We start from the raw sequence: 12,379 nt of genomic DNA, 5'->3' as shown, positions 1-12,379 counted from the left end.
TTCCAAACCATTTAAGGTTTGTCTTGGAAAGCATATTGGCTCTGTCATGTGGTAAATAAAGTTTTACATTTTGTGTTTTAAACTTCTAACATCAAATAATAAGTTCTAATAATTGCGTCCTAATAATAATTATAATACATTCTAACTAATTGTGCCTAAGCTTGATGGTAATACATAGCTACACCACATCAAAGATACAAAACTCAATATCATTTCGGAAAAACATCTTTTCTGGCTAAAACATGTTAAAGTACTAGTTATGTCTTTCATCATTACTACCCAACAAACATATGGTACAAATATCAAGTTTTATTAATGAAATATATGGGGTGTGTCATACCAAGAGAAATAAAGAATAAACGATATATAGAAAAAGAAAAAACATGTTGCTTACCTGAGAAAAGACTAAAAGGTGAGTTATGCTTTGCTTAAATTCTTGCTGATATGGAATAGCATTAAATATAAACTGTGTGTGTGTGTGTGTGTGTGTGTGTGTGTGTGTGTGTGTGTGTGTGTGTGTGTTGCATCAACTCAATTAAGTTTACATGTGTATTACCCTGCCCCTGTAGCCCTTGCCCTGATGGGTGGTGAACATGATTTAACAGCGACAGAAAGCATGCAAAGGTGATGACATAGCCCTGCTTATAAAATTAAGTAACCCTGTATGAAGAATACAAACAGTTGTGAAGGGAGGAGGGCAGGCATGGGAGCTTTTCTTATTACACATTTCATCTTATGTCAATACCTTACCTTGTTTTTTTTCTCCTTCTCAACTTCATACACTGCCTATTCCTCTTTTCCCTCATCCTGTAAACTATGGAGAAAGTTTGATCTTAATGAAATGCACAAGCCTGGCGATGTGGTTCTAGGTGGGCTGTTTGAGGTCCACTACACCTCTGTCTTTCCTGAGCAGACATTTACCATGGAGCCACAACAGGCAAGCTGCAAAGGGTAAGAGTCACACACACAGCAGACAGCATCAACCTTTTGAAAGGTAGAACATTTCCGTATTTTAACTTCTCGTGACAGTTTAAGTGATGCTTTTTGAAATAAATATTACATCCATTAAAAAGCATATTATTGCAAATCTGAAATGTATAATAAACATAGGTTTAGTCTTTGTGTATAATGTACCCAGTTCTCATACAGCCATATTACTTTTTAGTTAATAGTGATACTTTGTGTGTTAGCTTTGATACTCTAGGGTTCAGGCAAGCCATGAGCATGGCCTTTGCTATTAATGAGATCAACAACAACTCCAATCTGCTACGTAATGTGACTCTGGGATACAGTCTATATGACAATTGTGGTGCACTTGTTATTGGATTCAGTGGTGCATTATCACTGGCAAGTGGCCGCGAGGAGCAGTTTCTGCTTCAGCAGAACTGTGTAGGGAGCCCTCCAGTCCTGGGCATTGTGGGTGATTCATTCTCTACATCTTCTATTGCCATCTCCGGTGTGCTAGGTTTATACAAAATGCCCATTGTAAGTTTTTTATCTCCTACATTTGTATTGTTGGACTTCTTTGTACTGCATTTGAATGTATGCCATTTACAAAAGTGATATATTATTGTTATCAGTGACATGGGTAACTTGAGTTTAAACTGTATATTACTTTGTAGGTCAGTTATTTTTCCACATGTTCCTGCCTGAGTGATCGGAAACGGTTTCCATCCTTCTTTAGAACAATCCCAAGTGATGCTTTCCAGGTGAATGACTATTTCCAAGTTTAAAATGCAAACTTTGCCTGTTTCAGGCAGTACAGCAAGCTTGTAGAAATTGTCCCTCATGACACAAACCTTTACTTTTCTCTTAATAGCATTAATTAATTGTGATTCCATTGTGAAGCATATGTAAATAATAATTTCAGCTGAATTAATTTAAGTTAGTGTTATAAGTCACTTTATGAGAATATACTTGTCAATGCACTAATCCCTTCACAACAATATATTCACTTAGGTGCGTGCTATGATTCAGATTCTGAAACACTTTGGCTGGACTTGGGTCGGCTTGCTTGTCAGTGATGACGACTATGGATTCCATGTTGCCCAATCCTTCCAATCTGACCTGGCAGACTCTGGCGAAGGTTGTCTGGCTTACTTAGAGGTTTTGCCCAGGGACAGTGAACCAGTTAAACTAAGGAGAATTGTGGATATGATGAAGAAATCCACAGCTCGTGTTGTCATGGTGTTTGCACATGAGGGTCACACAATTAACCTCATGGAAGAGGTTGGGCTTGAAATAGAACTTAATTATAACTTAATGTTATTATACAACTTTGTATATGTCGAACTGAAAGATTTAGTCACGGTAACACATTGCATTGTGATTTCATAGCGAATACATCCTTCTGTTGTGAGCCAGGATTTAGAGAATTGTATATTTGAAAAAGACATGAATAAGCAAATGGACGAGGATAGAAATCCATTATTTTAAAAAATGTATCATGATAAATGATTCTAATTCTTAACTTATAGTAACTTGTTTAAAAGTTAATCTTGTTGTAAGCTCAAACCACCTATTATGTATGAAACGATACGAAGTGGTTATCTACCTTACATCATGAGGACTTCTTTTTGAACATATGCAGACGATACATATAGTATTTAACTTTACCTATGTCAAATTGGACGTCTTGCACTTAGTACATAATTAATACTTAATTGTTGTAAGCAAAAGAATATTTGTCAAAAGCGAATGACAATTTCAACAGCACATTTCAACAGAAATCTAAAACATATTTTATATAATGCTCAATATAGGTGGTGAGGCAGAATGTTACAGGGCAGCAGTGGATAGCAAGTGAAGCTTGGACAGCAGCTGCTCTGCTACAGACACCCCGTCTTATGCCATACCTTAGCGGCACACTAAGCATCGCCGTCCGCCGAGGTGAAATACCAGGGTTCAGGGAATTCCTCTTACAAATACGTCCCGACCACAATCACAGTGGCAGCTATGGAAATAGCATGGTAAATTTTATCTTAATCTAATCTAATCTAAAATTCCACGAATAATACATTGTAATTTCTGTTAATAATGACTTATTACTAATGTATTTCAGGTGAGACATTTTTGGGAATACATGTTCCAATGTAAATTTGATCCATCTAGCTGGTTGGAAGCTGGGGGTGCTCTTTGCACTGGAGAGGAAGATATTGAAAGTGTGGAGTCTGAGTTTTTGGATGTTTCTAATCTCAGGCCTGAGTATAATATTTATAAAGCTGTGTATGCACTGGCACATGCACTTGATGACATACTGCAGTGTAAGCCAGGGAGAGGGCCTTTCAGTGGACACAGCTGTTCAACTGTGCAAACACTGGAGCCATGGCAGGTGCGTTATCAATTTACACTCCACCTTTTATGTTTTGAAGACAGCTGCTGTTTATTTTCATGTTTATAATCCACCTATAGCTTGTAAATTATTTGCAACAGGTGAACTTCACCACACCATTTGGTGATCAAGTGTCATTTGATGAGAATGGTGATGCCTTACCGATCTATGATGTCATGAACTGGCTGTGGCTCCCTGATGGAAGAACTAAAGTTCAGAATGTGGGTGAGGTCAAAAGGTCGGCCTTCAAAGGTGAAGAACTCACAATTGATGAGGACAAAATCTTCTGGAACTTTGAATCAAACAAGGTTATGCTATGTCAGACACCTATGCTTGTTTTGGATTGTAGATAATAATATAGAGTTACAGATTAAGTTTTTTCCCGATAGCCACCCCGCTCAGTGTGCAGTGAGAGCTGTCCTCCAGGTACCCGCATTGCCAGGAAAAAGGGGGAACCTGTGTGCTGTTTTGACTGCATCCCTTGTTCTGAGGGAAAGATCAGCAATAAGACTGGTGGGTGTTTATGCTTTAATATATTATTTTACTAAGGACATAAACTTGTATCTTTACTTCAGTAAGGATCTACAATACCATCTTTCCTTTTTTTTTCAGACTCCATGGATTGCACCAGTTGTCCTGAGGACTTCTGGTCCAGCCCCCGACGTGACCAGTGCATTGCTAAGAAAACAGAGTTTCTCTCCTTCCATGAGCCTCTGGGTATCTGTTTGACAACCACTTCATTGCTGGGCACATGTGTCTGTGCTGTTGTCCTGGGCATCTTCACCTATCATCTTCATACACCCATTGTACGCGCCAACAATTCAGAACTGAGTTTCCTACTTTTGGTGTCACTTAAGCTATGCTTTCTCTGTTCACTGCTGTTTATTGGCCGTCCCAGGCTGTGGACATGCCAGTTAAGACATGCAGCATTTGGGATCAGCTTTGTGCTTTGTGTCTCATGTATTTTGGTTAAAACCATGGTGGTTCTTGCTGTGTTCAAGGCCTCCAAGCCAGGAGGGGGAGACAGTCTGAAGTGGTTTGGTGCAATGCAGCAGAGAGGAACAGTTATTGTTCTCACTTCTATCCAGGCAGCAATCTGCACTGCTTGGCTTGTCTCTGCCTCACCAGCTCCTCATAAAAACACTCAGTACCACAATGACAAGATAGTTTATGAGTGTGTAGTTGGGTCCACAGTTGGTTTTGCAGTGTTACTGGGTTACATTGGCTTACTGGCTATCCTCAGCTTCCTGTTAGCATTTCTGGCAAGGAACCTTCCAGACAACTTTAATGAGGCCAAACTCATCACTTTCAGTATGCTGATCTTCTGTGCTGTGTGGGTGGCCTTTGTCCCTGCTTATGTCAACTCACCAGGCAAATATGCAGATGCAGTTGAGGTGTTTGCCATCCTGGCCTCCAGTTTTGGCCTCTTGGTGGCACTCTTTGGACCCAAATGTTTCATAATCCTATTTCGACCAGAGATGAACACAAAGAAGGCAATCATGGGTCGCGGTACGACAAATTTATAGTCTAGTCTAAACCAATATGCAATTTGTGACATGCCCTTGGATTGGTAAATATATAACAAATAAGTTAAATGGTATTTTACTTCAGAAATAATTACAATGTATAGAATAAATTCAGAAGAAACTGGAAACAATAAAAAGTCTTTGTGAAAGTGTGAAACAGATTATTAATGTGTTATTGCCTTCCTTTTGCCTAATCATATTCAGTAAAATTTAGTTGGCTTTGCCTTCCCTCAGTTTACACTGATAATGACATTATAACAGTTTTATATGACTGTTGTGTGTTGTGGTTGTTTAAATTTCACGAAGTTACTTTCCACATACTAAGAGACAACGCCACAAGAAGTATGGAAGGTATGTTATGGTAACCTTAATTCTATAAGCACAAAACTTTTAATGGACTCATCAATCACACACACATTTGCCCACTGAAAATGTACAAGTGTGTAGTCCTAGCTAAGTATATGTGTCACCATACATAAGGCAATCAGGCCAATAACTACTTTTCTACTACCCCTTCAGCAAACTGTGTAAGTTCAGCAAGGTCCATCGTTAAAGGGCTCTGCTTGTTCTCACAGAACTACCATATCATAGCTTTTGTTTTATCTCACACAGGCTCCGGCCTCTGCTGGACTCGCCACTTCTCCCAATTCTTACAACAGTACCACTCCAGTAGGGAGTAGGGAGCACTACCCAACCAAGTTAACATGTACCTGTAACTGGGTAGGTAAATAAATAATTAAGAACACAAAAAAGCAGTTAAAATGCAAGCGCTTGCCAAAATATATAATATTGTTTGTGACTCATATTTGCTGAAACACTTGATCAGGCATCGCATTGAACCTTGACTTTTCTATGTTGTATTAAGTTAATTAAGTTGATATGTGTTTTAAGTCCTGCCCCCAGCCCATGGCCTGATGGGTGATGTGAATGATTGAACAACAATGGAAAGCATGCAAATGGAATGACATAGCCCTGGCATATAAAATTAAGTATCCTCGCATGAACAATAGAAAAGGTTGTGAAGGGAGGAGAGCAGTTATGGGAGCTTTAATTGGCATATATTTCCTTTTGTGCATCTACCTTATCTTTTCTTTTTTCTATTTTGCCCCTTTATGCTCTGCATCTTCCACTTTTCCTTCATCTTGTAAATTACGGAGAAAGTTTTACCTTAATGAAATGCACAAGCCTGGTGATGTGGTTATAGGTGGGCTGTTTGAGGTCCACTACAGTTCTGTCTTCCCAGAGCAGACATTTACCATGGAGCCTCAACAGCCAAGCTGCAAAGGGTAAGAGTCACACACATAGGCTACACCACAGATAGCATGTATCTGTACAAATTGTGCTGTCTCATCATTCAGTATTTTCATTCACTATAGAGTATTCATTGTTTCTCAAAGTTTCTTTGTGCTTAAATGCTTATGAAAGATGAGTCATTTAATTTTCCATGACAGTTTAAATTATGCTTTTTTGATATATAATATTTGTAACATAATTATAACATAATTGTAACATATGTAAATATATATATTTTTTGTAACTGTGTCATATGTCGTAAACATACGTTTAGTCTTTTGTGTATATGTACCCAGTTCTCATACAGACATATTACTTTTTAGTTAATAGTGATACTTTCTGTGTTAGCTTTGACACTCTAGGGTTCAGGCAAGCCATGAGCATGGCCTTTGCTATTAATGAGATCAACAACTCCAATCTGCTACCTAATGTGACTCTGGGATACAGTCTATATGACAATTGTGGTGCACTTGTTATTGGATTCAGTGGTGCATTATCACTGGCAAGTGGCCGCGAGGAGCAGTTTCTGCTTCAGCAGAACTGTGTAGGGAGCCCTCCAGTCCTGGGCATTGTGGGTGATTCATTCTCTACATCTTCTATTGCCATCTCTAGTGTGCTAGGTTTATACGAAATGCCCATTGTAAGTTTCCAATCTTATACCTTTTGTCAAAACAAAATGAACTTTTATGCGCTGTATCTAAATTAATACCATCTCTTTAATTGACACATTTAACTATAAAAATGTTTTGACAATGTGATCGCTACCTTGGGTTTATACTGTATGTTTCTTTATAGGTGAGTTATTTTGCCACATGTTCCTGTTTGAGTGATCGGAAGCGGTTTCCATCCTTCTTTAGAACAATCCCAAGTGACGCCTTCCAGGTGAATCCCTAATACCAAGTTGAGAGCTTCAAATTTTGTCTGTTTCAGGCAGTACAGCAAGGTTGTAGAAATTGGCCCTCATGACACAAATCTTTTCTTTTTATGGGATTAATTAACTGTATTTCTATTGTAAATAATGCAATTTATGGAAGCTGAAGTTAATGGTATGGTTGTCTTTAACACTAATCCCTTCACACCAATATATGCAATTAGGTGCGTGCGATGATTCAGATTCTGAAGCACTTTGGCTGGACTTGGGTCGGCCTGCTGGTCAGTGATGATGACTATGGACTCCACGTTGCCCAATCCTTCCAATCCGACCTGGTTCAGACTGGTGGCGGATGTCTGGCCTACTTAGAGGTTTTGACTTGGGACAGTGACCCAAGTGAACTCAAGAGGATTGTAGATGTGATGAAGAAATCTACAGCTCGTGTAGTCATGGTGTTTGCACATGAGAGCCTCTTGATTAATCTAATGGAAGAGGTTGGGCTTGAATTAGAACTTAATTATGACATCATATTACTGTACAGCTTTATGTTTTATTTCTCAAACTGAAAGATTTAAGTTACAGTAACATATTTCCCTGTGACAAGCAGATTTAACTGAATAATACAGCAGTGAGAAGTGTTTTAGAGGATTGTAAATTTGATAAAGACATCAACAGCTCATGTAGTCATGTTTGCACATGAGAACCACTTGAATTAACTAATGGAAGAGGATACATTTAAATGTATTGTGATTTCGAAATCCATGATGTTTTATGTGACATGAGTCATGGGGAATTTTTGTAGACAAATGGTATTTTTTAACAGATTTCAAACATAATTTTAATATATATAACTATATTAATATATATTATATATTAATATTTAATATATATTTTAATATAATGCTATACACAGGTGGTGAGGCAAAATTTGACAGGCCAGCAGTGGATAGCAAGTGAAGCTTGGACAACAGCTACTGTGTACCAGACACCTCGTCTCATGCCATACCTGAGTGGCACACTGGGCATCGCCATCCGCCGAGGAGAAATACCAGGATTCCGGGAATTCATCTTACAAATGCGCCCTGACCAAAATGAAAACATTTATGGAAATGACATGGTAAGTATTTGATTTGACAATCAGATCTTTAAAAACAACCACAATAATAGTAAGAATATTATTCTTACTATGATTGCGGTAATAAATAAATTGTAATTTCTGTCAATATTGACTTTATAATACACTATATTTCAGGTTAGACAGTTTTGGGAATCTACATTTCAGTGTAGATTTGATCCAGCAGGTTGGGCGGAAGCTGGGGGAGCACTCTGCACTGGACAGGAAGATTTTAAAAGTGTGAAGACTGAGTTTTTGGATCTTTCTAACCTCAGGCCTGAGTACAATGTGTACAAGGCTGTGTATGCTCTGGCCTATGCCCTTGATGACATGCTGCAGTGTGAGCCAGGGAGAGGGCCTTTTAGCGGGCACAGCTGTGCCACTTTGCAAACACTGGAGCCATGGCAGGTGTGATATCAATTTACACTCCACCTGTTTATGTTTTATGATAGGTACTACACCTGAAGTGCATACTAAATTGATGACAGGCTAATGCTAATAAACTAGTTAGATGACAGCCTGATTATCTTGAGGGTTCAATAGTTAAAAAGACATCAGAAAGATTAACATGTAATGATGTATCCTTTCACAGTTAGATAAACCACATTTTTTCTTCAGTATGAGTTATTCACATCTCTTAACCTTAAGTCATGTTTATGTCTATTATCCATTTGTAGCTTGTACATTATTTGCAAAAGGTCAACTTCACCACACCATTTGGTGATAAAGTGTCATTTGATGAGAATGGTGATGCCTTACCGATCTATGATGTCATGAACTGGCTGTGGCTCCCTGATGGAAGAACTAAAGTTCAGAATGTGGGTGAGGTCAAGAGGTCGGCTTCCAAAGGTGAAGAACTCACAATTGATGAAGACAAAATCTTCTGGAACTTTGAATCAAAACAGGTTATTTCTGCTTTTTCTGACACCTCTTCTTTTTGGACTGTAAATCTTAGCAGTGTATAATAATATAGAGTTACAGATTAAGTTTTCGCCCTATAGCCACCCCGGTCAGTGTGCAGTGAGAGCTGTCCTCCAGGTACCCGTATGGCCAGAAAAAAGGGGCAACCTGTGTGCTGTTTTGATTGCATCCCTTGTTCTGAGGGAAAGATCAGCAATAAGACTGGTTGGTGTTCATGCTTCAATATTTTATTTAATTTTACGGAATTATATACTGTATATATACTACACAAGGCTGTAACAATGAAGTCAAGTTGAACTGAACTTTTCTTATTATTATTCTTACTTACAATAATGTTTAATGGTGTATTGTATTACATTGCCCTGCTTCTACTTTTACCTTTTCCTCCTTAATTGTAAATTATACCATATTTAAGAAATTATAAACTACAATCATACCAATAATCATTGAAACTGAAATCTATGCATTATTTAATGCGTGAAGTGCAGATATTGGGGGCATTTTGAGCATATATGAATATTGCAGAGGATGTCACCCCCGGTACAGCAAGGATTTGTCTCACCACATTTCCCATTTTGTCAGACTCCATGGAGTGCACCAGTTGTCCAGAGGACTTCTGGTCCAGCCCCCAACGTGACCACTGTGTTCCTAAGAAAACAGAGTTTCTCTCCTACCATGAGCCTTTAGGTATCTGTTTGACAACCACCTCCTTGCTTGGCACATTTGTCTGTGCTGTTGTCCTGGCCATCTTCACCTATCATCGTAGTACACCTATAGTACGCGCCAACAATTCAGAACTGAGTTTCCTGCTCTTGGTGTCTCTCAAGTTATGTTTCCTGTGCTCACTGCTTTTTATTGGCCACCCCAGACTGTGGACATGCCAGTTAAGACATGCAGCATTTGGGATCAGCTTTGTGCTTTCTGTCTCATGTATTTTGGTGAAAACCATGGTGGTTCTGGCTGTGTTCAAGGCCTCCAAGCCAGGAGGGGGAGATAGTCTGAAGTGGTATGGGGCAATGCAGCAGAGAGGGACAGTTATGGTTCTTACTTCTATCCAGGCAGCAATCTGCACTGCCTGGCTTGTCTCTGCCTCACCAGCTCCCCATAAAAACACACAATACCACAATGACAAGATAGTTTATGAGTGTGTAGTTGGGTCCACAGTTGGTTTTGCTGTGTTATTAGGCTACATTGGCTTATTAGCTATCCTTAGCTTCCTGTTAGCATTTCTGGCAAGGAATCTTCCAGACAACTTTAATGAGGCCAAACTCATCACTTTCAGCATGCTGATCTTCTGTGCTGTGTGGGTGGCCTTTGTCCCTGCTTATGTCAACTCACCAGGCAAATATGCAGACGCAGTGGAGGTATTTGCCATCCTGGCCTCCAGTTTTGGTCTCTTGGTGGCACTGTTTGGACCCAAATGTTTCATAATCCTGTTGAGACCAGAGAGGAACACAAAGAAGGCAATCATGGGTCGAGGTACAAGCAAGTCATAAAAAACACATTTATGTATAGTAAAATGATCAACTTGTCCAAACCAATATGTATTTTTCATTCATTGAGTCTTGATTTGCCATTGAAATGGCCAATATATAACAGAGACGTAATCTACTTTTTAACTTCAGAAATGTTTTATGCTGTCAAGAATAAATTCAGAAGAAACTGGAAGCAAAAAACAAGCATTTGTGTCAAACAGACTCTGATTATTGCCTGTCTTATTTAGTCTGATCACATATCGTGGGATTTAAGACTGTCAAAGGCATTTCCTCAATTTCCATCAGAGTAAAAAGGTGAAAGTAAAAAACAATACCATGTGTGTTGTTAAAACAGGTATTCCAATTTTTAGGATGCTACTTTCTCCAAATAAGAAGAGAGCAATGGGGAGATTAAAAATATTATTATTATTAAATATATTTTCATATGTAATTTAGCAAGTCTGACATTAAAATCAATGCTTACCTATCCAAATACAACAAACAATCCACTTAAATTTTGGACACACCATAGTATGAGTCAAAAAAAAAAAAACATGACTCGTCCACATTGAACTTACATGACTACTGGAAGAGCTGCTAAAACATTGGGCATATGTATGATACTATGAATAGAGTTGTTGGATTTTGGACAAACAGCACAATATCAACTCCATATAATGCAATTTTGTTAAATATTATGTATATACGGGTCAATTCTATTTCTTATTTTTTTATTATATTGTTTATTTTTACTTTTTATTATTGTTTATTTTAATTACTGTCCTTTGGCTGCTGTGACAAAGAAATTTCCCCATTTGCAGGACAAATAAAGGAATTCTGATTCTCAATTGTTTTCAATTCAATTCAAAGGGGGCTTTATTGACATGAAAGTTTAACAACAATTTTGCCAAGCATATGTTTAAACACTTGGACAGAACACAACAAATAACAAGACAAACACGACACCAAGATTGATTTACATTAATTATATATACAGTATATACAGTGTGCGTGTGTCCGTCACTCACTGTCCCTCAGGTTGTGGCATGTTGACACATATTGGGCAGCAGGGTATGCCCTATCTCCCTCTCCAAGGAGTATTTTTAATTTTGATATGTTGTTCAGCTCTTTGAACTCTGAGATTACCGAATTGAATTTATTAAAATAAATGTTCCTGGTTTCGTTGAATGCCTTACATTGTAGGAGAAAGTGCATCTCTGTCTCAACCTCACCTGTCGAGCAGTGACCACATGTTCTATTTTCTTTTGGTTTCCATGTTTTTTTGTGTCTTCCTGTTCCGATTGTCAGTTTGTGGTCACTGAGCCTGTACTTGGTGAGGATCTGTCTCTGCTTTCTATCTCTGACAGTAGAGAGATATTCTGCTAATTCATAATCACTTTTTAGGGCTAGATAACATTCTAATCTACTTTGGCTTTTAGTTTCTTCTTTCAAATTTCCAATTTTCTCAATTCTCATTCTGTCTTGCCAATCACTGTCCTAGGTCCTGGATCTGTGTTTCCCTACACACCTGCCATCTATCAGCCGCAGCAGTTGCCAGTTCCGGAGCTGCAGCTGTCAGCTGCTTCCCTGACTCCACCTCCTCACCTGCTTGTCTACACAACCAGCCTCCAGGTAGTCCTCCAGAGCAGCTCTGCATGCCTCCTGCCCTTCCTCAGGAGCAGCTCAGCCTGTCAGGTTGTCCTGCTGCCCATCCTCCAGAGTGGTTCAGTTTAGGTCACAGGACTCCAGAGTGGCTCTATCTGCATTGCCTGCACCCAGGCCTTTGCCTAAATCTCTTCAATACTTTGGCCCTTCCTCCTGGTCAGCCCTGGTCTTGCCCCCTGGTCA

General features: G+C 38.9%; 2 protein-coding genes across 2 annotated transcripts; both read left to right on the top strand.

Moving 5' to 3' along the window:
* Positions 1-697: 697 nt before the first annotated feature.
* Positions 698-4,857, top strand: LOC311255803 (extracellular calcium-sensing receptor-like; the record flags this gene model as incomplete). The annotated part of the gene is made up of 9 exons (XM_084350453.1): positions 698-951; positions 1,191-1,485; positions 1,623-1,709; positions 1,960-2,229; positions 2,763-2,969; positions 3,062-3,331; positions 3,412-3,639; positions 3,721-3,844; positions 3,944-4,857. Exons 1-9 carry the CDS (start codon positions 704-706, stop codon positions 4,855-4,857), a joined length of 2,643 nt encoding a protein of 880 aa, XP_084206579.1. The 5' UTR covers positions 698-703.
* Positions 4,858-5,997: 1,140 nt separating this feature from the next.
* Positions 5,998-12,265, top strand: LOC311255802 (extracellular calcium-sensing receptor-like; the record flags this gene model as incomplete). Its single annotated transcript, XM_084350452.1, has 10 exons — positions 5,998-6,143; positions 6,499-6,790; positions 6,946-7,032; positions 7,246-7,515; positions 7,935-8,138; positions 8,274-8,543; positions 8,813-9,040; positions 9,137-9,260; positions 9,639-10,541; positions 12,033-12,265. Exons 1-10 carry the CDS (start codon positions 6,034-6,036, stop codon positions 12,263-12,265), a joined length of 2,721 nt encoding a protein of 906 aa, XP_084206578.1. The 5' UTR covers positions 5,998-6,033.
* Positions 12,266-12,379: the final 114 nt, after the last annotated feature.

Source organism: Pagrus pagrus (assembly GCF_965226575.1).
Source record: "Pagrus pagrus genome assembly, chromosome: 4".
Lineage (NCBI taxonomy): Eukaryota > Metazoa > Chordata > Actinopteri > Spariformes > Sparidae > Pagrus > Pagrus pagrus.
This window is presented reverse-complemented; position numbering and strand designations above follow the sequence as displayed.